The following is a 27,029-nucleotide window of genomic DNA, read 5'->3' on the forward strand; positions in this document are numbered from 1 at the left end:
AAAGAGCAAATGCTTTATCTATAAATCAAGTCATAGTTTCCACTGACTTGTAATCCCAAAGAAGAATGCTGACCTCACACACATCATCAAAGGTACATTCAGGAGCCTGCTGGGTGCTACAGGCAGCACCGTACCTCTACCTGTACCCTCAGACAACCTTTTCCATTCATTCTCCCCAACAAGAGCAGCCCAGATGTTAGACAAGGGACGCACTGATTCATGCGAGCTGTCCACACTCAGCTAGTTCCCAATTCTGTAGGAGGTGTTCTCTGACCTTGAGGCCCTGTCATTCACGCTCTTCCCTTTAGGAACTTATCTGAGTCCTTGGCATTTTGAGCATGGAAGCCATTTTCTCTAAAGGATGTTAAAGCCTCTTTACATAACATTTACTTGTTAGAATCAAGTGTTTGATGACTGCAGAACTAGCCCATGGTCACTTAGATGAGAACATGAAAACGTACAAAGTACTACAATCTCTCTCTCTCTCTCTCTCTCTCTCTCTCTCTCTCTCTCTCTCTCTCTCTCTCTCCCTTTCCCTCTCTCCTTTCTCTCACTCTGTGTGTGTGTGTGTGTGTGTGTGTGTGTGTGTGTGTGTGTGAGAGAGAGAGAGAGAGAGAGAGAGAGAGAGAGAGAGAGAGAGAGAGAGGAAGGGAGGGAGGGAGAGAGAATACATGTTACCGAATGCTTATGGCATGACTATCTTCCTGTGTGCCAGACAGGACCTGGGTTAACAATATCTCCCATAACTCTACAAGAGACTTCTATTCATCACTCAGTTTCACAGAAGAGACAAACTCAGAGAGGCACCTAACTCTCCCAAAGTCACACAGCTCACAGGATGTAGGTGGCAGTGCCAACACTGACTTGCTCCAAAGTATGCCAACTTTATCCTCTTCCTGCATTATCAGAAGGCATTAGCATCAGGACAACATCCTCACCCAGCATGGCCCCGGGTGGGAAATGTCATGCTGCTATCTTCAAATTGTCACCTTGGGAGTCTAAATGCAGTTAGGACTCTTTCTCAGAGTTCCCACTCTGAAACATAAATTTCAAAAAAAAATGCCCCCTTGTTTCTCCAATGGGAGAAAAGAATCTAGGATCTGTTTGGCCATAGCCAGCATTTCCCTTGGTTCCAGTGGAGGGGGAGTACGGATTGCAAATATAATGGCTAGCTCTGCCTCACAGTTCTATTGACTGCGTGCTGTTTTGCAAGTTTGCCTACCCTGGGTAAATTTTTAAATTTTCTGTTGACTCATTTTCAGTAAAACTTAGTTCCAATAGGAAAATGATTTTATTCTACACCAACAGTTTTACAGACACACACACACACACACACACACACACACACACACACACACACACACACACACACACACACCTTGTCCTGGGATGCTTCCTAATACTGTGATAAACACCATGACCAAAATCAACCTGGGGAGGAAAGGGTTTATTTCACCTTACACCTTATAGTCCATTGTGAGGGGAAGTCAGGGCAGGAGCCTGAGGGAGAGCTGAAGGGAGGAACTGGAGCACAAGGCATGAAGGCGTGCTGCTTACAGGCTTGCTCCCAGAGCTCACTCAGCCTGCTTTCTTTCTTTTTTTTTTAAGAAATTTTCTACTCGTTTTACATACCAACCACAGATACCCCCTCGTCCCTCATCCCGCCCCCCAGCCTGCTTTCTTATGCAACCCAGGACCACTTGCCCAGGGATGGTACTGCCACTAATAAGCTGGGCCCTCCCACATCAACTGTCAATCAAGACTTGCGTACAAGCCAATCTGATGGAGGCATTTTCCCAATTGAGGTTCCACTTTCCCAGACTTTAGCTTCTGTCAAGTTGACAAAAATCAACCAGCACACACCTCCTGGGGAAAACTAGGCATACACGCACTGAGTGAAGAAGACCTGTGGTGGGTTTTCTTTTGTACCAGCCTGATGTAACATCTTCTGCACTACTGGAGGGGGCAAATATTTGGAAGAGAGGGAAAGTAGAGGCCGTTAGCTTCTGGCTTTCAGGGCTGAAAGACATCCCTGAGGAGAGATGACTTATGAGAAGTCTGTTCCTCTCAGAACCCTAAGGTTTTAGCACTGACTGACTCTGGCCTCAACTGTCCTTTTGAGTTCCAGACTTGAATTGTTTTAATGAAAGGATAGGTAAAGCTGGGAGGTGAGGCGAGATCTTACCTCCCTCCTGAGGCACTGACACTGGGACAGTTACAACCCTGCACCCATTTCACTTCTTACCATCGGGAGATTAATGAAAGCTCAGATGGGTTGCATTTGCATCATTGAGAGGAGTCCAAAGAAGGAAAAAATGGTTTGACTCACGGTTTCAGAAGGCTCACTCCATGTCTCCTCAACCTCACACACTTGGACAGAAAGAATTGTGTAGCCCAGGAATTGTTTTACCTCTTGGTAAACAGGAAGTAGCCTGAGAGAATGGAACTGGGGTTGGGATATACCTTGTAACACAGGTATTACAACACAAGCATTATAACACTCTACTATCATAGACAAATATGCTATCAAACACATCCCCTGAGTGACCTACTTTCTGCACCCGGGACCCACCTCCTCAAGTTCACACTACCTGCTGAAGACCAAGCATACCATACAGGAGTATATAGGCCATTTCCTATTCAAGCCACAACATGGTGGAAGTCCACTGAGAACATCCTAGGCAGAGAGGCAAGTGGGAAGCCAGGGATTAACATGGCATCACACTGAGACCAGGACAGATGGGTACCAAGGAAATCCACACACTCTCACTTCTGGGCCCCTGTTCTTAAGTCCTGTCTATCCTGGCCAGCAGGAATGGAGCAGTGGTGTCTCATTCCCTGACTTCGTGCAAGTGAAAGGCAATGCTCCAAGTTGAAATGGACAAGCACTGGTTCTTCTTGTTGTTTTGTTTTGTTTTCATCTGTACTATAGTTTGACGTTTGTATCTTTGTTGTTTTTTATGGGTGTGAGTGTGTGTGTGTGTGTGTGTGTGTGTGTGTGTGTGTGTGTGTGTGTACCAGAGGTTAATGCCAGGTGCTTTTCTCACTGACTATTCACCTCATTTTTTTGATACAAACCCTGGAGCTTCGCTGATTCCCCCAGGACAGCAAGTCTGCAAGCCCCAAGGATGCTCTTATCTCCGTCCCCAGAGCAGGGATTCCAGGATCCACTGCTGGACTGGATCCTTTCTAATGTAAGTGCTGGGGACAGCATTCAGGTTCTCACACGTAAGTAGGAAGAAGCACTTCACCTGCTGAGGTATCTCCCCAGGCAGCTCTTGGCTTGGTTTGTTTGTTTGTCTGCTTTGTTTTGCTTTGGTTTTGAGGCAAGGTCTTATGCCGCAAAGGCTGAGCTTAAATTCATACATAGCTGAGGACAGCTTTGTATCTCTTGGTCCTCCTGCCTGTACTTCCCAGGTGCTGGGACTGAAGGTATGTTGCCATGACATCCAGCTGTTTTAGTCTGCATCTTAATGCTCTCCAAAGACTGCCTGCTAAAGCCTCAACTCTGGTGCTATTGGAAAGTAGTGACAACTTTTAAGAGGTCGTCAGGACTCTCATCTCCTCCCAGGTAGTTAGAAAGCAGAGCATGGGACCTACCAGGCCAGACATCTTGCCTTTCAAAAGAAAGAAACCAAAGCTCCAGACCTATGTGTGGAGCACTGTTTCTTAACATTATGTCACATTTAGCCCCCAAATCAAAAGTGACAACTTAGGACCACTTATAAAGAGTAGCCTGCGGGATAGACACCCTGCCGTGGCTCTTTGGAATTTCTGCAGATGCATGACACCGAGCACCCGAAAGTACACATGGGGAAAGGGAATGAATAAGTGGATAAATTTAACACACACCCACATTCAGGGGAATGTGCTGGGATCCTACTGGTACACACAGGTATGCTCATGGTAAACATACTGTCTGCCACAAAGCACAGACAGCAGCCTTCTGTAGGTAGCTCTAGTCTCCCTCTTCTCAGGCCTTCCTTTTTTTTTTTTCTTCTCAGCAAAGCTAAATTACCTTAAAGCAGCTCAGAGCCTGTCTGATTTATGGTTCAGCCTCCACAGCTTCTGGAAGCTTTGTTTTGCTTGACCCCCAGTCCTGTGATTTATACAAGAGATCTGTAACTCCACAAGAACGCCCCCCTCCTTCTTCCCGCACCCAGAACAACAGAGTCCAGGGAAGAGACTTGAAGCTGCTTAGCTGGTTTCTGGCTCCCATGGAACTCCTGGATAAGATGCCAACTTTCTGCATCCCCTCCTTCATCCCCCAAACACAGATGTTTCTCGCGAGCTCTTATTTTCCTCATTTCCAATCTCTGACCATTTCCCTACTCTAGTCACTTAATTTAGCAGAAAACTCCAACCTCAAAGGTTAAAGAAACTCTTAAGGGGTAACAGTGGAAGCCTGGCACCTGGTTGCTGAGACCAGTGCTCTTAAGCCTCTTTGCTGAGGGCAGAATACCACTGGTCCTCCCCAGGGCAATACTACTTAACCCTTTCTTAGCATAGAAGGTGACTGTCAGATTGGGGGCTCCCCAGTCAGGCCTGCTGGAAAGAGAAAAGGGAAAGACAAAATTCAAAGTCACTTCATTGCATTCTTATGGGCCACTTTGCCAAACAGTATGGCTGGATAGGAAATGAACAAATGAATTAAACACTTCTGTTTAATTCATATACTCCTTTGAGTTCCATTTTCTGTAGGAAGATGGTAACAAACAGGGGTCCCAGAACCAGCTCTACCCAAGGTCCTTGCGATCTCGAAATTTAATCATTTCGATTCTTTGCCTCAGTTTCCTTTCTTAGGGGAGACATTTATTGCCCCCCCACACCTGCAGCTTTCACACCCCATCTGTCTGCAACCTTCAGAACTGTTCCTTGTGCAGCTCAGGAAGGGAAAGTGAGAGGGCTCAGTATGGGTTTAGTTAGAAACAAACTTCGTTCTGAAAGACATTCCTGTTATATCCACCCCAGTATTCCAAGATGCATCTGCACATTTCTGTACATGAGATCACATCCTAAGGGGAGTTATTTAAGGAAAATCTGCTGTGACTCCTCTAGGCAAACAGCCTTCTGGTACAACCAAGAGCTACCCAGAATCTATTTTTTTATAATAAGCCATTGAAATGTTGCAGTCAGCAGGGACACTGTCTTCCTTTGAGGATGCAGGTGGCCTGCCTGCCACCAAGCCAAGCCTGCCTCTCACTCAGTGTCACCGAGGGCCCCTCTTTAACTGGCAGCTTCATCTGGGTCTCACCATCCTATCTTGAGAGGCGAGTGGTATGTGCTTCCTTGTTTTGCAGATGTCAAAACTAAAGCTTGGTGCAGTTAAATGAAGTACAGACTCAAGCTCAACTTCAAAGGCAAATAAACAATGCAGCTCTTAATCCAAAAGCAGAAAGGCAGTTGTACTGCCTTGCTCTAGACTGGATTCCTCATGAGAAGTCATAGGGATGGAAGTGAGTTGGGAGTGGGCAGACATTCTGGGCTGTGTATCAACACTCCCCCCTCCCAAGGAGAGTTAAATAGAGACAAGAAAAAGGAAGCCAGCTTATTCCAGCTGCAGAATTCCTTGTGTGCTCCATCGTAAAGGAGGGCAGAGAAGCTGGAGCATGTCTTAGAGATGGATGCTAAAGGCTGTCCATCAGCAAAGTTGAGTATGCACAGGGCAGCATGAGGGTGGCTGGGGAACAGATGACTGGTGAGGATGAGATGCAGATGTGGATGAAGTAAATGCAGATGCTGATACAGATGCAGGTGCAGCTGTGGGTGTAAATGTAGGCACAGATGTAGATGCATATACCCACAATGCAGATACAAAACAGGTGCAGACACAGATAAAGATAAAGACACAGATTCAGATTCAAATGCATGTTTGGATACAGAAGCAGATGAGGACATAGATGCAGATGCAGGTGCAAATAACGATACAGACAAATACAGATGGAGATGCAGTAGCAGATGCAGACAGACACAGATGGAAGTGCAGTAGCAGATGCAGACAGACATAGATTCAGATGTAGATATCAATGCAGACAGACACGGATGGAGATGCAGACAGACACAGATGCAGATGTAGATACTGATGCAGACCGATATGGATGGAGATGCAATTGCAGATGCAGACACAGATGCAGGTACAGATACAGATGCAGACAGATACAGATGGAGACACAGGTGCATAAAGATGTAGACTTAGGTGCAGACACAGATGTAAATGCAGATGCAGACACAGATGATGCAGATACGAGCTCATGAACTTTCCAAGCCCATAGATAAAAGCAAAATACCTGCAGCTTTTCTATCAGAGGTAAACTGGCAGATAAAGAAAAACCTATACACAGTCAGGAGACACAGCTTTGCTCTTCTCACTCAGTACCAGAACACCCTGTCATGCATTCTGTCCTATAACATTGGCAATGAACCGTACATAGCTACAAGCCCTTGAGCATGTCACAATCCATCTTGCCTCTGCTTCTCCTACTCACCAAAGAGGATAACTACCTGCCTGCCTACCTATCTACCTACCTAGGTTCACTATGTAAAAATATAAGAGTCAAATTAATCAGTCTTTAATTTTCATTATTTTATGAGTATGGGTGGTTTGCTTGCATGTATGTATGTGTATTGTGTCCATATCGTGTGCCTGCAGAGACCAGAAGAGGGTGTTGGGTCCTGTGGAACTGAAGGTACAATTGTGAATCACTGTGGGTTCTGAGACTTGAACCAGGTCTTCTGGAAGAACAACCAGTACTCTTAAACCACTGAGCCATCTCTCCAGACCCAAAATAGTCAATCTTGAAAGAGAGATTACTCTTTTAAACATTTTACATATGCTAACTCATTTGATCCTCAGAGAAGTCTTATCAAGTCAATGTTATTATCATCCCCTATGTAAAAGAGAGGGAAACTGCGTCATGGGACAGCTTCATACCTGCCTGGTGTTGCATAGCAGGGAAGGATCTGAACCAGTGCCCTGACTCTTCACCACTTTGCTCTAAAGCCTAATTGCAAAGAGCCCTGACTAGGTTTCAAAAGCTTGTAAATGACAAGAACTATTGGGGCTCCTTGCTCTTGGGAGGCTGCAGAGTACATCATCTTCCCCAGGCAAGGGTAAGGCCACAGCCAGAGTTCTGCATGTAGAGTACCATGAGTTTCCCCAGGCAAGGGTAAGGCCACAGCCAGGGTTCTGCATGCAGAGTACATCAGCTTCCCTGGCAAGGGTAAGGCCACAGCCAGAGTTCTGCATGTAGAGTACCATCAGCTTCCCAGGCAAGGGTAAGGCCACAGCCAGAGTTCTGCATGCAGAGTACCATCAGCTTCCCTGGACAAGGGTAAGGCCATAGCCGGGGTTCTGTGGATGCTTAGCCATGGGCTTGCTTTCTAAGAGTGAAGAAGATAGCACAACCCTGTGTCATCCCAGCCACAGGACAGTCATGTTGTGAGTTCTCTCCAAGCACATCTCTGCTGCCAGGAGCAGGTTTGTCTGTCTCCAGGAGACAGCGGTTGTCAAATCCCCAGAGAAGAGCAAGCATGTCAAAAATAGCAGCGCCAGCAGACTTCATGGCTGCAATTTCCTTTTGAAATGTTAGCTTTGCTTTCACCAAAGGGCCCAGGACTGAATGCACTCTATGCAGCCAGCAGCAGACTGCCTAAGGTCCCGGGATGTCTTCTAAGGGCAGGCGTCTGCACAGAGGAGTCTAAAGGGGGTGTGGACAGCAGACCTTACAGTTGAATTCGTGGGTCTGTGGACTTACCTAAGGGAAATTTTCTCTATAGTATCCATGATGAAGTTACAGTTGTATTAAATTTAAAAAAAGTCATAAACCTGAGCAGGGTTAGGTACCAAAGAGGTCAAGTTTAGACCAGCATTTACACTGAGTTTCTGTCTAGCAGACTCCCCCCCGCCCCCGCCCTTTAATTCTATGAATGAGTCTGTATTCTGAAGGGATGACACTTTAAAACTTGTGGATAGCTGGGCGGTGGTGGCGCATGCCTTTAATCCCAGCACTAGGGAGGCAGAGGCAGGCGGATCTTTGTGAGTTCGAGGCCAACCTGGTCTACAGAGCGAGATCCAGGAAAGGCGCAAAGCTACACAGAGAAACCCTGTCTTGAAAAACCAAAAACAAACGAACAGGCAAAAAACCTGGTGGACAGCAGGCAGCTCCACTCCCCCGTGTAGGGACACTGTGTAAACAAGGGCATGGGGACAAAGAAGGGACAGAGAGGGCAGAAGAACCACTCTTCAGTTCAGAGCAAAGAAACATGAAAACATCCCAGGCTCCAATCCCATGAGGCCTTCAAGCCCGGAGCAGGAAAGTGACAGCATGAGAAGCAGGCTCCCGTCTGTCCTCCTCCCAGTGGCCTGTGTCTGGCAATCTGTGTCCTCCCTCCAGAGCCCTGTGCTCCAGGCCTCACTCTGCTATGAGGTGTCTGTGCAGAGGAGTCGAAAGGGGGCGTGGGCAGTGACTCCTAGAGCTGAGCGCATGAACTCCTCTTCCTCCCCTAAGTGACCCTGACACCTCAGAAGGAGGACACGCTTCCCTTCCTCGGGCAATAGCTCACGGTCAAGACCAATCACAGTTAGACAGCAGTTCCAGGCGGACGGTCCAGGGAGCCTGACAGCTCCTGGGAATCTTCCCCGGCATTCACACAGAGATGCGGGTGAGAGGAAAGAGTGCCGCAAGCCAAGCCTGGGTCAGAAGAGGGAGGAGCAGTGTGCAGAAGACAAGCAATAGGATTCGGAGGTGTCGCGTGGAGGGAAAGCCCCAGGGGAAGAGAAGGACAAGGCCCTGTGGGCACCAGGCAATACAGAGGGACACCAGAAGGCCATATGAAAAGTATGATAAACTCCAACCACTTCGATTTAAACCAAAGCCTAGGAGACTGCCAGCCTCTATCACACAGGGCTGTTAAGGGTTAACAATGACCTCAGGGAAGAGTGAAAGAGGGTGAAAAACAACTACATTTAGTTCCTGATGCTTACAGAGGTGAGGATTCAGTGCTTTGGTGGGAGGGGGCTTTGTGAGGTTGCTTTGCTTTGGAACACAGTATGAACTCCTTGAGCAAGCCCTTGCCCCTACTCTTGTATACTATGATGCATGCAGTGCCTGCTCGTGCAAAGAACGGCCTGATGGGTCCTCAGAGAAATGGTAAGCATGTAAATCTCATGAAAGCTTGACAGTCAAAATAAAACACCCCAACACACACAACATAGACTCCCACACACCCCACACATACCACATACACATCACAAACATACACATACCACACACATACACATACACACACACACACACACACACACACACACACACACACACACACACTACATATACACTCCACAGAGATCCCAGAGGCACCACACACGCCACATAACACACATACCACACACCACCACATACATAGCACATACATACACACACCAACACACACACACCACATGCACGCACACACACACCACACCACAGATATACACACATATACCCCACAGCACCCTCACAGACACCATGCATGCACACACACACACACACACACACACACATACCACACTCACATACCACACTCATATACCACACACAATTCACGTACCACACTCATATACAACACACACCACACACACAAACACACACCACACATATACACACACACACAATATACACATGACACATACCACTCAAACACTATAAACACACACACAAATGCACCATGTACACACTCAAGGGAGATCTCTCTCCTCTCTCTCTCTCTCTCTCTCCCTCTCTCACACACACACACACACACACACACACACACACACACACACACATGCACCACTTCTTTATATTTTGTGACAGCTACACGGAGGAGCTACAGGAAAACTCTAAAGCTGCAGAAGAAAAAGAACCGTTATGCTAATACAGGTACTCTGCATGGTCCATTCTTTCGATTTATAAAACCAGAACTTGTACCAGCTCATGAGAAGACCTGGGCCATCAGACTCATGTCTCCCTCACCTAAGTCATACGACTTTCAACACACCTGTTTTAGGACAGCTCTGTCACCCACAAAAGTTCTCTGGTGCTAGTTTAACAGCCTGAGTGAGCTGTGTGTGTCCTGACGGCCACCAGGATGTCCTGATATAATGTCCAGGGCAGGGACATCACACTCACCCTACCTATGGGTTGGCTAGTGAATCTTGGTCTTCCACATCAAGACATGTGCCCTGTGCTTTACCCCACTGGGAATGGCGCCTTTTCCTCTTGCTCTGCCTTGAGGACACAAGGAGCCAGCCAGAGACTGAGCAAGTCTTCCAAGTGCTGAGTAGTTATCAGATCTGCCTTTTGTTAAGGCTTCCTCCAGGCTAGTCCAATTTTCTCTGTTTCACCATTTTTACTGTTTCTTTGACTCCAACCTCTCTGCAAAGCTCCTAAGGTCGGAGGATGCTGAGGTGGACATACTCCAGTGCTAAATGGCCGAGTATCTGAGACTCGAATTCGTTATCTAGATATCATCATCTCTATTTCTGTCTCTCCCCACATTCCTTCCTCCCTGCCACCTTCCCTCTTTTATCCTATCATTTTCATGCTCAAGAAATTTCTAGAAGACATTTTACTAACCCCATGGATTCTCATCTCATTGCGTAAGTGCAGCTCCTCCAAGAACAGAGAATATGCAAGGGAAGTACGGTACCCTGACATGCCAGGGAAACAGGGAATCTTCTTAGCAAAATCCTGGGTCACAACTGTCCTGTAGTCCAAAGTATGGCCCTCACAGTAACGCCAAAGGGGCTCCCAAAAGTCAAAAGGGTGGAGGGGAGGGGAAAGAGAGATAGAGATATACATGGAAGGAAGACCTGTTTAAATGGGGTAGGAGGGGTAGAAAGAAGAGAATTGGGGGAAGAAGAAATACATATATATGGAAGGAGAGGAAGACTGCAGAGAAGAAGTAGGGAAACGCAGGGGGAAGCAGGGAGGGGACAGAAACAGATGGAGACAGAACCACACAGCAAGAAAGATAGACAGTAGAACCCTGCTCCACCAGATGCTGAGCCCACTTCCCCTCACCACTCTGTTAGGGCTGAAATACCTCTACTGGAGGACCTACCTCGGGTTCAAGGAAGGCCAGCTGTCCCTTGCTCCTCTGGGATGCTAGGCAGGAGGAGTGTCCTCATCCCAAGCAGAAATTGGCAGTCCCAAGAAGTCTTCTGGGAGCCCACACAGGCTTAAGTCTGTTATTAGGATGGCTTGGACCCACCTTCTTGGGCAGCTGTGATCCTATTCCAGCTGTGGAGGCAGCACACGGTGCATATAACTCCTGGTGCCAAGGTTACAATGTCCACATGGAGGCTCAGAAACAGGGAGGGGGTCACTGGACCAAATTCTCCACAAAAACTAGATTGGGTCACTGCCTCTCAGCTTCTGTATGACATCTTAAGAGCCACCTCTGAGCTTCTTGCCAGGAGAAACGTTGCTCCCTGGGAGGGAGAGATTTCACTCTTCTTGGTCTCTCTTAGATCTGGGAAAAGCCTGCATCTAAGACAAGAATGCCATGACACCTCAGACTGGTGTCATTCATGTCCTCAAGGCCCGGCCTGGCTGCTGTGGAAGAGACATTTTGTACCCTCTCTGAGGTCTCCTTTCGAAAACCTTAACGTTGCTGTTGGCTTCATAGGGCAGCTTTTAAGCATTCAAGTTTCTGAAGACTCGGGAGCAAGATGTGGCAGCTTCGGGGACCAGATATGGAACCAGGAAAAAAGATTCAGGCAGGAAGTGTTGAGAATCTACTTCTTCCTCATTTTCAAAGGTCCTGAGTCCTTGTCTTTAGTTCTACCAATGCCTAAACCAATAGAAAGGAGGTGCTCCCATTTAAGAAGCTGGGATGTGTAGTCTATTCTCCCTTGATACCCAGATCAGTAGGGAGAACAGTCTGGAAGGTTGCTACGGCAACCAGAGTCCCTGGAGAGCCTGGCTCTCCACAAATCTTTTACTTTCAGGCATGCTCTGACTTGAAAAGGCAATGTTTGCATAAGGACAAGGACAGTGATGAGGGTAACGATATATACACACACAGAGATCCATGCGCACATGTCCCCACACTCACCCTCAGCTAGGGGCATCCCTTTGGCCACCAGGGTGGGCTCAGGAGTAACTAAAGTGATTGGACACGAAAAGCACTTTCTTTCTGGCATTGGAATAGGTCTCTGAGCCTTAAATATCCCTGTCTTTTACTATATTCCAGGCTTCGAGAAGTCAGTCTCCTAGGTGAAGTGACCTCTGGCCACCAAGTCTACTCCAAGAATACACTCCATTCTGAAGGATAAGGGAGAGGATGGAGACCCAGCCCAAAAGGCCAGTGAGAGACTGAGAGAGCTAATGGTCTACAATGGCCTAGTCTTAGGCTCTGGATGCAAGGTGGAAACTTCTGGGGAAAGGCCTTGCCTTTGGGAGACAGGAAGGCAGGATAATGAACTAAAACTCAAATCCATTACTATAATTCACACACTTGCATAACATCTTCCCCACCTTCCGGGGTGAGTTTATTGATATTCCCCATGAGGTAGGGAGGGGAAGACATTAATGTTCTCATTTAATGGATGGGGAAACTGAGGCACAAAGAGGGACTGTGACACCAAAGCTACCCTGTAAAGCTGTGGCAAAACCGAGATCATGATCTGTCACTCACTGGAGCCATAGTGGCTCTCAAGCCAACCCCCAGGTCAGTCCCTTTGTAAGTTGCTCTTCGAAAAAAACTTTTTTAAAAAGCATTCCCTTCAAAGAGTCTTAAAGTGTCCATATAAAATTAAAAACACGGGAACAGTCCTTTGGGGTTCAGAACTGCACCCGTGAGAACTGAGAACAGTACATCACAGTTTGTCAAAGGCAAACTGAAGGGCAATGTTACTTGGGGAGGGGGGCAGTAGGTAGCTGGAAGGGGTGGTGGTGGTTTCACAATGGGAGAAGATGGCTTGGTCCAAGTGGGGACCACCGAGTTACCTTTGCAGTTAGAGCAGGCCAAATGCAGCTCCAAAGGAAGAGCAGAGCAGACAAACATTTGCTTGACTCAGCAAAATCCCCTAAGAGTGAGGCTGTCAACAAAATGACCGTGTGCCTGTTTCTGGCTCCAAACCAAGTGCTGTTGCCCGTGGCAGGGGAGGAGAGCTATGCTGGCATTCAATGTGTGAACTCACCTGTCTGCAGGATAAAGCTGAGGTTGCTTTGTTTAAAAAAAAAAAAATCATCTGCAATCCTAGGTCCCAGGAAGAAGGATGGAGGATACCTTAGAGAGGTCTGGGCTAACTAGGGAGAATTGGCTGCTGTCTGCAGCAGAGTCCCTCTGCCTGTCCAAGGTGACAGTCTCTGCTAAGTGGCACCTAGCGTCAGATATATGGCCCAGCCAGTCACTTGGCTCTGGTCAGCCTCCTCTCCTGGCTCTGTAGTTCCATTTTCCAGTTCCTCGGCTCACAAACATGCTCGCACAAAGAATATTTGGCTCTGAGAAGGAGTCTTCCTGGAAGCTCAAGGGAGTCAGAGAATTCGAGTAGAGAGGATTTATGTGGACCCCAGCCAGGGTCCCCTGTGCCAGATCACACCTAGAGGAATCGACCAGCCCCTTTGGTCTAGAACTGACCCTCAGGTCCTTCAAATAATCCAGTTGGGTAGTGTTTGCTCTAATTCCATCCAAATTTAGGCATGAATAACTGTGCAGCTGACAGCTCTACCAGCCAGAAGGTGGATCGGGCACTGAGCTAAAAGTGCAAGTTGAATTCTTTTCCAGTCTCCAGATTCTGTCAGTGACCAAGTGGCCAGAAGCTAAGGAAGGTGCATGACCCAAAGCAAAGGACGGTAAAGAAGGGACCTGAGTAGAGCTGCTTCCTATTCTATTGACGTCACCATTCCTAGTGATATTACAAGACCCAGGCATGAAGAGTCAGTCTTGAGGGAAGGTCAGGCAGAAATATGTATCTCATCCACTTGACAGATGGGTATGATTGGGCGGCACCGTTGAAATTTCCAAAATGTCACTAAGATGGAGAAACCTCGAATGCTGCGAGGATTGAGCAACAGTCTACAGTCCAGGTATTTGGTCCAGGATGCCATGTACTGGGTACGGGGGAGGGGGTTCGAGGTCCTCTGGAGCTAGGGCGGGAGTAGTGAGCATGAGAAGGAAGCCTGAGAGATGGCTTGCTCAGAGCTCCCGTTTTCCTGCAGGCCCTGCCTGCATCCATCAAACCTCAGTGAGCATCCTTTTCTCTGCATAAGCTCGATGTGGAGTTGGAAGGTAGCTAGGCCGCCGTTCTCGTGAAGCCTCAGAAAAGTCAGGTTTGCCAAGCCCATTGTCCGTTGCCTTCAGGTCTGGTGTAGGCTGCCCACAAGTGACGTGGGTGTACTGGCCTTGCTCTTCCTGTTCTGTCTCTCGGTGATAGAAGTAGTTGAAATTGGAGACAATGACCGGTACCGGCAGAGCAATGGTGAGAACCCCAGCAATGGCGCACAATGAACCCACAATCTTGCCCCCCACGGTCATGGGGTACATATCCCCATAACCTACCGTGGTCATTGTAACCACAGCCCACCAGAAGGCATCTGGGATGCTAGGGAAGAGCGAGTCATCATCATCTGCCTCTGCGAAGTAGACGGCGCTGGAGAAGAGGATGACTCCGATGAAGAGGAAGAAGATGAGTAGCCCCAGCTCCCGCATGGACGCCTGCAAAGTCTTACCCAGGATCTGCAGCCCCTTGGAATGGCGGGAGAGCTTGAAGATGCGGAACACCCGGACCAGGCGAATCACCCTGAGGATGGCTAAGGACATGGCCTGCTGCCCATTTTGGCCACTGCCACCACTCACGGACTGCTCGTGACGTTGCACTAGCTCGGTGCCCAGGGTGATAAAGTAGGGGAAGATGGCCACCAAGTCAATGATGTTCATGATATTGCGAAAGAAGGCCGCCTTGCTGGGACAAGCAGAGAAGCGCACCAGGAGCTCAAAAGTGAACCAGACGATACACAAAGTTTCCACCAGAAAGAAAGGGTCCGTGAAGAAGGAACCCCCGAGAGTACTAAATGAGGACGTTCCCCCGGTCCCCACCCCCGCAGGGGGAATGCCACCGGGAAATGCATAGGAATCCTCGTCCTCCTCTTCTTCCTCGTGACTCCCCCTGGAGGCCGGGGACATGCGGGTCCCACTACCCTCATTGCTTCCGCCACGCCCATCTGCACGGAACTGGGGCAAGGTCTCCAGGCAAAAGATGACGATGGAGATGAGAATGACCAACACTGAGACGATGGCGATGCCTCGAGCAGGTCCAGAGCTCTCCGGGTACTCAAAGAGGAGCCAGACCTGGCGCTGGAAGGGCTGGGAGGGGAGTGGTTTCTCGTCTTCGCCACCTTCGGGCAGACAACCTTCATCCTCCCGGAAGGCCGCCAGGGCTTCGTCCCCCAACTGATAGAAGCGGATCTCTTCCATAAAGATGTCCAGGGGCACGTTGACCGGCCTACGCAGGCGGCCCCCGGATTGATAGTAGTAGAGGATGGCATCGAAGCTGGGTCGGTTGCGGTCAAAGAAGTACTCGTTCCTCAGGGGGTCGAAGAAGCGGACTCTGCGGCCAGGGTCTCCCAGAAGCGTGTCGGGGAACAGCGATAAGGTGCGCAACTGCGTCTCGAAGCGCAGCCCCGAGATGTTGATCACCAACCTCTCACTACTACAGCAGCCACCGCCGCCCGCGGCCTCCTGGAACTCTCCGGCATCCTGTTGCTCCCCCTCCGGCCCACGGACCTCCCCCGGCGCCGCCAGCGTCAAGGATTTCTCCGATCTCATGTCCCCTTGGCGGTGCGCTCCCCGCCACTAGGACGGCGCCCACGACACGAACTCGGGAGCGCGGCACACGCTTACCAGCTCCGGCTGCGCCCTCTTGTAGGGTGGGGCCGGCGATCCGACCTGGCGGTTAGGTCGGTGAAACCTGCAGCTGGTTCCTCTGCCAGGCTAGTTCTGGGATGTGGCTCTGGCTCCCAGTAGCCACGCCTCAGTGCTCAAGATTACTGGGATGCCTGGAACCCGCAAACTGTCGCGCGCGTGAAACTGGCTGCCCGAAAAGACGCGTGGCTTAGCTCCCAGTGGTGACTAAAACTGGGCTCGAGGACCCACGAGTCCGCCCTCCAGACCTGCTGGCTCTCTCCCGGTCCTGCTGTTCTCCAGCCTTACAAGACCCTGGATTGCCGCTGGTACCGAAGCGCCAGAAGCGCCTCCCTCTGGCTCGCCAAAGACTCTTGCCCGGGCTCGGCCTCCGCCTCCGCCCTACGTCCACCACCGAACTAGGTCTGGCCAAGGTCGCGGTTCCAACCGCCACCTTCTTCCCAGGAGCTGTTCCACAGGCCTTGGGACCGCCCTGGGGCTGCCCAGGCGCCGAAGCGCAGGGACCCACCTCCCACAGCTTCAAGCCTTGGCTACACCCGCAGCAGCGACAGCAGTAGCAGCAGCAGCAACAACAGCAGCAACAGCAGCAGCAGCAGAAGCAGCAGCAGCAGGCTCAGCTCTCCGCTCTGCCCTTCCTCCCCAACACTCCCCAAGTGACGTGGCAGGCCCCGCCTGCTGCCCCCTCCCACCCCACTCTCCCATCACACCCCTTACCCAGTCAGGGGCTGCAGCAAGCCTAGATGCTGGGGAGAGATATGTACACTTGCCTCCCCGGTAATCTTTCCCGCGCTCGCCTGGCACGCCTCTTGCTTTCTCACATTCACACACACGCCCCCACCCCCACCCCAATCAAGCCGCCGCAGTATCCTAATAACGCACCCCCTCCATCCTTCACATCTCTTCTCATTTCTGTTCACCGGGCTGACCTGCGCAGTGTATTTCATCAAAAAGAAATCACACCCTGGCCCAACACACCCCTCCCCTGTACACAGCATCTGACTCCCCTCAACAGCTATTTAATGGGGGGGGGGGAATTCCATATTTTCTCTATCCATGAAGATACATTTGCCAATTTCAACCTCTACTGAGAGTGGGGGAAATGAAGTATTTTTAAATGTCTTGAGAGCTTTGCGTTTAGGCTGTATCCCAATGTTAATTCCCCCACAGACTCACATTTGCAACCTGGAAGGGTGGGGCTGCAGCTCTCTTCATGGCATAGTGATAGTAACAGGGGAGGGAAAGTCTACCCATGCCCAGTGAGTGGGAAACCCTCTCATGGAGTCCTGGGAACACCCGCCATTAGCTCCTATGAAAAGAACCGGAAGATCATAGTATTAAAGATACACAATATACAGGGAATTGCAACCCAGAATCTTTGCTCCAAGCCTCCCTGGAGGGAAAAAGAAAAAAGATTCTGTAATTTATATTTATTTGTGTCAAGAAAGGGGGAGGATAACTAGAAAGGGGGTACATCAAAATGTCAATAAATTACAACTATGTTCAATGAGCATCTAATGAACACATTATAGGTGCTTCTCCAGAAAGATGGCCTCTACCCCTAGGCCATGTTACAATGGAGTCTTATTTGGTAGGATTTGGAAGGGGCAAAATGGGTTGTGAGGGAACCCATGCCTCTTACTCTGCCTCTCTTTGAATGCCAGCAAGGTTTCCCATCCATTCTGTTAAAGGCTTTAGACTGTTTCCTCCCTAGATCTCATGGATGAAGATGCTAGAGAGTGCATCTTATTCATTCAGACTGCCACATCCAGGCAGCTTGGTCTTGACTTTCCCGTGGCCAGAGTGGATTGGCTGGCAATGGCCAGCCTCTCTGTGTGGCTGCTTCTTCATAAGAAAGAGCTTCAAAAGGCTAAGGATGGGAATGGCACATAAAGATTGTCTCAAGCCCGAGGATGAAAGTGTGGGTTCTTAGCCATCCCTTATACACAGACTCAGTTCTCACAGCAGCTGCTCCCAGAGGGATGAGGAAGAGGAGAAAACCAGAGCTCCTGGACCTGTAAGGAGGAAGTCAAGGGGAGAGAAAGTAAGAGAGAAACTGGCTTCAATACCCACTGTGCTCTCCTGCGTCCCTCTGGGTCTATCAGACTGCAGCCTCTCCTTCCCTGCTGCTCAGCTTGGTCTCCTCCTTCCTCCCTTGTGCAGTTCAGGGAAGGGTGAGGGAGCAAATGCAGTGCATTCATTCACCCAGTCGATAGTTTTCCCATTTACAGGCTGTGTAATTAAGCAGTTTAGACTTCACACAAAAGTTACTCCATTCAAAGAAAAAAATTAAATAAAGCAACAATAAATATGATGCAGGAGATACACTCTCTTGTCCTGCGCTCTGCAATTTCTTTCTGTGTTGTGAATTCACTTGACCGGGATTCTTTGGGTTTTTGTTTTCTAATTTCATCACGAATTATTCATTTGCATGCTTGTTGTCCCCATGGCCACTTTGTCCATGAGATCAGTCACATCCAAACAAGGGTATGAGAAGAAGTTGATTCTTCTAGAAGATGCATCAGATAGCCGTTTGAACGCTCCTGGTCAACTGGCTGGCACTGCCTCCCATCCTACAGGCAGAACTCAGGTTTGTGGTTACCTTCACATCAGACAGAAGGCTGAGCCCCTAGAAAGGCTTCATTGTACACTGGGAGGTTCCCTTGGGAGGCAGAAGCCATTAGCAAATTCATGAATCAGACTTCTGTTTTTAGTTCTTTTGTGAAACAGACTCATTCCCTGTGCCTAGATAGTTCCTCTTAAGTAGATATTAAGGATGAATTTTAAAGAATCACACCTTCAGAAGTGCCAGCTCCCTGAAGAAGGAGGATATGTCGTTCACCTCTCTCTATAGACACTGTGTTGCTACTTCCAATGACAGGTACTTGTGATCTGATCATTCCTCCACCATTCACTGGGCTCTGATTCATTTCAGCACAGACTATTTGTTTACTGTATCTAAAAATCAAACATCTGCAGTGACCATAGAGGTTAGTCATTTATTCAATTAGTCACTAATTGAGCAGCTACTGGGTGGCCACCGGAGTGTCAGATGCTAAACAGTGAACAGTGAATACATTCCTTTCTAGCCAGGAATCTGTGCCACACAACAAAGAAGATATTTCCACACTATACATATTAAGAGAAAAAAGGGATGCCATGTCAGGGATGGATGTAGAAGATAGAACTTTAAAGAGCATGGTTCTGTAATGGTTAATTTTAATTGTCAATTTAACTGAACTTAGACTCACCAATGAGACAAACTTCTGGCCATGTCTGTGAGAGGGTATTCCCAGAATTTAACTGAGGAGAGAAGATCTGTCTAGAATGTGGGCAGCACCATCCGATTGGTTGGAGTCCCAGATAAAATAAAAAAGACAAGACAAGCTGAGTGTTAGCATTCCTCTCTCTCTCTCTCTTTCACTTCTTGATTGCAGACACAGTGTAACTAGCCTCTGTTCCTTCTGCCTGGCCTTTCCAGCTGTCATGTGAGACACACCTGGGAGACAAACATGCATCCTTCCTTTCTTATGTTGCTTTTTTGGTCAGGTACTTTGTCCCAGTGATAACAAAGGTAATTAGTCCAGTCCCCCTGGCAGAAGTAATGTTTCTAGTAAGAATTCAAAGTAGAGAAGGGATACGCCAAGTTAATCAGCCGGGAGAGAACATTCTGGACAGAGAAGTGCGTGTAAAAGACCAGACAGGTTGTGAGCTTTGAAGGCTCACGTAGACATGCAAGGAAAAGAGTAAAGGAGATTGATGAAGAAACAAGGGTAAAATCTTGCAAAGTGAGGTATTTAGGTTTTAGATATTTGTGAATCTAATAGTGGTTCCCATGTGGAGGAGATGTGATTTACACAAAGGATGAAATAAGAAAGAACTCAAGGGACTGCCCTAGTTACTGTTCTATTACATGGTGATGAAACACCATGACCAAGGCAACTTCTAAAAGAACACATTTAATTAGGGGCTTGTTTACAGTCTCAGAGGATGGGTTGAGAGTGTGGAGACAGGTAGGCAGGCATGGCACTGGAGCAGTAGCTGAGAGCTTACATCTGATCCTCAGGAAGGAGGCAGAGAGAGGGGGTGGGGCTGACATGGGCTTTTGACATCTCAAAGCCCATCCCCAGTGACATAGCTTTTCCAACAAGGCCACCTTCCTAATCCTTCCCAAACAGTTCCACCAACTGGGAACCAAGCATTCAATCATATGAGCCTAAGGGGGCATTGTCATTCAAACCACCACAGGGACAAAAGGAGAAATAAAAAGACTAGGAAATGAATGGTATTCTGAAGAAAAGATGATGGTAAATTGGACGAAGGTAAGTAATTAGGGTAAGTAGAGTGGGCAGAGATTCTGGAAATGGGTGACTTTGACCGATGGAGCATTGGGAACTGGTTACCCATGAGAAATAAGCAAGGAACATGTCAGGGCTTAGTTGGAGTAACAGGGTGGATCATCAGTCTGATCAGTTAGGACAGGGGAGATGAGGGATTAAGCCAGTAGAGTAAATCAAGATCTTGTTTGTAGAGATATTAAATTAGAGAGGCAAAGTAGACATGCAAATGAAGTCATCATGGTTGTAGTGGCTGATTTGGGTCTGTAACATAGATGAGAAATATAGGATTTATGAATTTTTAAATTTAGAAATACCTAAATCTATGGCACTAAATTCTTTTAGAAGAAAAGACAGAATATAAACACCAGAAGATATGTGCCAAACAGGATGGCACAAAATTGATAATCATTTCCATCTATTGTGGTTTTGTTATTGTTTATTGAGAGAGGGTTTGAGGTAACACAGGCTTGTCTTGATCTCACTATGCACTTGAATTCACTATGAACCAAGGATGACAGTGAATTCTGGACCCCCTCCCCACATTCACTTCCCAATGAAGACACACCCTCCCTGAGAAATATCTCCCATGCCTGAGCTTCCACTGTGAGTGCAGACCGGTTGGAGCTGGCTAGAAGCAGGGGTAGTGAGGCAAAGTCAGGCACTGTATCCCCATCCTGCTGTTGCATCTCTACGCAAGGCTCATCCCTGCATTTTCAGTTGCGCGCCATGAACTGTACGGAAGCTGTTCTGACCCGAGACAGTCATGACTAACAGGCCCCAGCCTCCCTTTTCACTATTTCCCCCAAGACTTGGGCCATTTCTACTTTCTTGCAATGTTTCCATCCTTTCTCTGCTGGAGTGGTGAGGGAGAAAGCTCCAGATCCTAGAAAGCCTTGAGGGGAAGAATGGACAATTGGATGATTCTATACTTTACAGATAACTTTTGTTGTTTCATTTTTTTTACCTTCCATCTTTATATCTTTATACATAAATACACACACACACACACAAACACACACACACACACACACACACACACACACACACACACACACACACACTGCTCATCTAATAGTGACATTAAAGATACCTTAAACTTGAGGGTGAATTTCCTGCCAGTAGTACCCACTGGTCCCACAAGCTATCTGAAGACTGCTTGATGGTATAAATCTTACCCCTAATGTCCCTTCCCCATTCAGTTAAGAGGTTGGGAGTCACGTGACTACTTCCTTTCTCCTCAGCTTTCCCTGTGAGCAAGTGCACTAAGGAAGAACAAGTACACAGACCTATCCCCTAGGTGAATACTATTTCTAATGAACTGTGTGGTTGAGGTTTTTAAATGAGGATGAGGAGGGTGTTGATAGCCAGATGGTGATGTTGATCTTAGGGCTGGTGAATCTGCCAGCGAGAATTCAACAGTTCTCACTGGAGTGAAGACATATATTGGGAAAGGAATGCATTAGACATCTGCGCCCTGCAAATCAACAGCCTTTGGGAAGGGCTCTCCATGCCAAGAAATCCATCCACAAGAAACTCCTATCTTTCAGAGAAGATCCCAAAGGAGCTTGCTAGCATCATAAGTTGGCAACCAGCTTCTTCTCATTTTCTTGCGGGGACAGGCAGGGATGCTGCTACTTTCTGCATCCCTCTAGGTTTAGAAATGCAGGATCTTGTACTCTCCAGCTTTCTTGTGACTGGGTGGTACATGGGAAAAGGGTCTGGACTGTGAGTTATAAGCAGAAGGGGTAGTTGGGGCTTCTGAACCAAAATGTTTAATCATTAGTAGGAAGCTCCGCCCAGAGCTTTTTTTCTCCAGCCACAGTGGCCAGCACTGCAAAGCACCATGGGTGGCTGCTCTGCCAGATGCATTCCACAATGAGGGGACATGAAGCTAGACCACACCTCATACCCCCATCCAAAGCAACAGTAGCCTGAAGGAGAGAGAGCCCCAATTGTTCCAAGTCTCCCATGTTCAGGGTTGCTCTGTTATCTTTATATAATTGAGTCTATCCAAATTGATTCAAAAGTTAGTGCGTGGGAGTGGAAGCATGCTATAGTCAAACATTAACAATTAGCCACAATGTTTCACCAGCAGAATGATGGTCAGTGAAAAAAAAACAAAAACAAAAACAAAACAAAACAAAAAAAACTAATTAAATGGTGTTGCTGGAAATGCATCTCAATTCGAAAAAAAAAAAACTGTAGCAATTTAGAAGGCAGATAAAATGTGCATCTCTAGGAAGAGGTTCAAAAACAGTTAATAGCATTCTGTGGCTACCATTGGCTCCGAAAGAGAATGTAATGGGCCATATTGATGAGCTTGGCAAAGAGCTGGCCAGTTGGCAAGAGGAGATGAAGTGGACAAGAGAGAGTCCAGAAATGTGTAAGGGGAGGTCAGGGCTGGCAAAGATAACTGCCTCTTGTTCTACTCCCAATTAAGTGAGCAAATACTTAAGGGCCTTTGTATGAGAAAGGCTGGTTAGGACTCAGACTTGCTTCCTGAACAAGTGCTCTGAATAAAACAGGGTGGGCTAGAGCAAACAGTTACAAAGTCAGCTGAGTCGCTTGAATTGGATACAGGGACATAGGGAGGAGGGAGGGAAGAAAACGAGAAAGAAAGACAAGAGAGAGACCCTCCCACAGCAAACAGATAGTATCACGTTATGCACTGCTATATTACAGTGAGAAGAGCCACACATGTGTCATACATGTAGTTATTGCCACCGGGGTATCTGTAACAGGGAGAGAAGCCTAAAAAGGCTTTCAGACAGTCTGCATTACTCAGCTTTCCATCATTTTGACAAAATAGCTGAGATAATCAGTGTATCAGGGAGAAATGTTTATTTGGGGTTCCATCTTCAGAGGATTTAGTCCATGGTCACATGGTCCCACTTCTGGGGGCCTGGAATGGCACAGGACATCATGGTGAGAGCATGTAGTGGAGACTTTTCACCCTGAACACCAAGAACTCAAGAAAGAGGAGACGAACTAAGAGGCCAGCATCCTCTTCTGTTATTTTTTGTTGCCAAGGCAGCTTGGGAAGGGAGGGTTTGCTGTGGCTCACAGTTAAAGTTGCCATCCATCATGGTGAGGACATCCTGGGCACCAGTGAGGTGCTGACCACACTGTGTTCACAGACAGGAGCAGGGAGAGAAGAATTCCAGCACTCTTCTTGCTTTCTCCTTCCTGTTCAGTCTGGAAGCCCAGCCCATGAAATTATGCTGCTCTTATTCAGGGTGGCTGGTCCCGCCTCAGTCACACCTCTCTGGAAAGGCCCTCACAGACATACCCAGGGGTTTCTTCCTCTGGTGATCCCAAATCTCATCAAACTGAAAATCAAGATTATCCATCACATGCCCAATGACCTAACTTCCTCCCATCAGGCTCCACCTCTTAAAGGTCCCCACCATCCCTTCTGTGGCAACCAAGGATGTTGGGAGAAATTTATGATCCATACCATAACATAGTCATTCCAGCAGAGGACCCACGACCTGGACTTTTCAGGACTATTCAGAACCTCCAGGACCCTAAATAAGCAGACTGAGGAAGCTGTTCAGTCCCCAAAGAAGATGTCGCCAGCACTATCTATCAGCTATGGCCAGCCAGCAGAAAGGAAAGCCTTTGGGGGGAGCAGTCAAGGGCCAGAGAACAGTAGACTGGGGACTCCACTAGGCATCTACACAATGTCTCATGATGAACCAATAACCACTTCTCATCCTCCTTCTTTGCCCTCCAAGTAAGAATATTGACTGCAGACACCCTATTGTGAGTAAACAGATAGCAGACATTTTGGGGTCCTGAGACTTTAACTCAGGAGGCTTCCATGACCGTGACGGATATGGAGTTCAGAACGTGTTACTCTCTAAGAGGAAAATTGCTGCTGCCCCATAAGTTGATGCTGGGGCTGCTTAGGCCTTTTGGAGTTAGCGTAGTTCCTGTGTGTGAGTCAAACACTTCATGACTTTGGTGGTCATTTCCGCTGTTTTTGAAAGAGCTCTATCTCTCTGCCTCATGAGCACACTATATGTTGTGCTCTTTCTGATCTTGGAAAGGCCAAGTTATATCATGTGTCGGATCTGATTGGCATCACTTAGTGTCCAGAGCTCTCGCCATCCACCATCCAAGCCACAAGAATGCCAGGGATAAATACAGAGTCTGAGAAATTCCTTTAGCATAACCCACCAAGACTTCCAAGCTGTGTATGACTACATGCAGCACAGCCTAGTCTTTGCTGACCAACCTGCTTAGCCGAGTTCCTCTTTGTAAGATGCAGCAACAGGGGTGATAAATGTTCTATCTTCTATCACTAAAGAAGAGAATAACAATTCTTTTCATGATATCATGTACTTCATTTCAGAAGCTTAACTGGGATGATGTTTATTCTCATTGCTGCTTCTTTTCTCTCCTACCACACCATCCTGTAGAGAGCCCGTGCGCTTATATGGGGTTGGTCTGCAATTCTTTCTTTCCTTTGTCCACTCTCTGACCTAACGGTATCACTGAAGTAGCAGCAGCCTGGCATCTCATTCTGATGTCCCATCTGATATCTCCAATGGGGTCATGGGCCCAGCTAAGCCTGCATGTTGTCAGTTCCTTTTCTCCATTAGCCTTTCAATAAGTATGTAGTAGAGGTGGCCATCACTACTTTCAGACATTTAAAGACTTCTTACTGTGTTCTATGCACTTGGTTGAAAGCTGGGGGGAGGGTAGCAAATTTTCCTGGCCTCCTTTTAAAAATGAGAAAAAATGAAGTACAGAGAAGACAATTTCTCAGGGTACAGAGCATCATCAAATACAACTAGTAATGTAAAGCCCATGTCAGAAAGTTCTGTTCATCACCTCTCAAACTGTATTATATACAGTTCTAGTATACATCATTTTGATACGTTTACACACACACACACCACCACCACCACCACCACCACCACCACCACCACCACGTACAGCAACAACAACTAAATGATTTTAGAACTCCTGTTTGCCAAATAGAGGCCACAATAGACATTAAAGTTGTAAAGGTTCCTATTATTCCTCAACATTTTGTTTTGTTTCATTTCCTTTGTTTTTGAAACAGTAGCCCAGGCTGGCCTGAAACTCACAGTGATCTTCCTGCCCTCGGTCTCCCGAATGCTAAGGATTACAGGCAGGAACCATCATGCCCTGCTGTACCTGAACATTACTTAAGATAATAGTTTCCCAATGGATTTAACCATGGAAACCTGTTTGCTACCACCTTCCATTTTGAGAGATGTGTGTTCCAGAGAACATAATTTAAGGATGAGATCGCAGACACCGAGCTCTAGAAGAGGTCATGATCATTTCCTTATACAACTGCACTGTTTGGTGATGCCAAGGTAGGGATTTGAAATGAGGACACAAATTCCCGTAGTTTGGGGGTATAGTGACTGGAATCCAGATTGCTTTACTCCCTCTGTATCAGGACTACAAACCCAGCAGGCTGCAAATAGTAAGTGCTTCCAGGGCAAGGAGAGAAGCACCCTTCACTTAGCAGGTAGTCAATGAACTGTAGCTTGTGAGTAGCTGTGAGGGACAGAAAATGAATGCAGTATCCAAGAGATGGAGGAGTCAGGTGGTCTCTGCAGTGGGGGAAAGGAATGCTAAGCTGGTGATACAAAACCTGCCATAGGTTCTGGAGAAAGAATAGCAAATTCTGTGTGTGTGTGTGTGTGTGTGTGTGTGTGTGTGTGTGTGTGTGTGTGTATGTGCATGCATGTGTGCATGTGTGTGTCTGCGTGTATGTCTGTGTGTTTATGTCTTCTGTGTGTGTGGCTATTTGTGTGTGTGTGTGTGTGTCTGTGTGTATGGCTGTTTGTGTGTGTCTCTGTGTGTGTGTGTGTGTGTGTGTGTGTGCAGAGAGAAGGGCAGGTGGTAAAGAGAAAACAAGCTGGACAAGACATAAACAAGTGATCGTAAATATTGTACTAATTAGCGGACATGGAAGGAAGGATTATCAAGATCAAGAATGTATTTACCTGCTTTTTTTAAACTGCTGTCTCTGAAGTCTGAGTTTGTTGAGTATGATCCAGAAGAGATAGACGTTGAACTTTGACGTGGTGAAATCACAGTTTCTGTCTATTGTGTCTACTGTTTAATTTGCTAGATGAAGTAGACAGTCCTTTTAGTACTGACAGCAAATTAAAGGGCCTTATGGTTAGGAGTAGAAAGGCCTAGGATATGCTGTGATGGGCAGCCTGAGGCAGAAGTTAAATTGCTTTGCATCAAAACAAAGAAAGATTATTTTCTCCCCATCAGGAGCTGGGGGAGGCCTGTGCATTGCACAAGAGAGGAAATCGGAGGAGGAGTCAGCTGAGGAAGACAGAGGGTCCTCCAAACACAGTGGGAAGGGCAGGGTCTCAGACACATTACCCGGAAGGCAGGATCTCGGCGGGCATGCGGGATTAGACAGTGATGCCCGAAGGCCACTTTTAGGCTGTTCTATTCTCGGCTTGATTCCCCCGACCCTGGTCTTGGGGATCGAAAGAGCTGCTTCCGCAGAGGAGGAAGTGTGAGTTTGGGTAGCATCCAACAGAAGAGACCCCTACCAGGACCTCTCTCTCTCATTCTCCTCTTAGGTGCAAATAGACTTGCACAGAGAAGATCCTCTGCTTGTGTATGACTCCTCTACTGTCTGGTCATGTCACTGTGCAAGTCACTCCAGGAAGAGAGCCCTGGGTCCCTTGCTCAGTGAGTCAGGGTGTCTGTTTGGGGGGCTCTCTGCAGCTGTTTCCCTTCCTCGGAGGCACAGGGTGTGATTTCGGTGTTCCGGTCCTCCAGCACTGGGGA

General features: G+C 47.7%; 1 protein-coding gene across 7 annotated transcripts in view; it reads right to left on the reverse strand.

Moving 5' to 3' along the window:
- Positions 1-18,167, reverse strand: part of Kcna6 (potassium voltage-gated channel subfamily A member 6) — a 35,528-nt gene extending 17,361 nt beyond the window's left edge. For 4 of the 7 annotated variants that reach the window (XM_052719284.1, XM_052719289.1, XM_052719285.1 and 1 more), the window contains exon 1: positions 11,083-18,167. In XM_052719284.1, the coding sequence (XP_052575244.1) occupies positions 14,203-15,792 (1,590 nt within the window). In that variant the 5' untranslated portion in view covers positions 15,793-18,167 and the 3' untranslated portion in view covers positions 11,083-14,202. Of the gene's footprint in view, positions 1-2,329; positions 2,433-11,082 lie in introns of all 7 variants that reach the window. The other 3 variants (XM_052719288.1, XM_052719287.1, XM_052719290.1) reach the window with 2 other exon arrangements.
- Between the last annotated feature and the right edge of the window lie 8,862 nt (positions 18,168-27,029).

This window comes from Peromyscus californicus, unplaced genomic scaffold (genome assembly GCF_007827085.1).
Source record: "Peromyscus californicus insignis strain IS unplaced genomic scaffold, ASM782708v3 Scaffold_6__1_contigs__length_162567912, whole genome shotgun sequence".
Taxonomy (NCBI): Eukaryota; Metazoa; Chordata; class Mammalia; order Rodentia; family Cricetidae; genus Peromyscus; species Peromyscus californicus.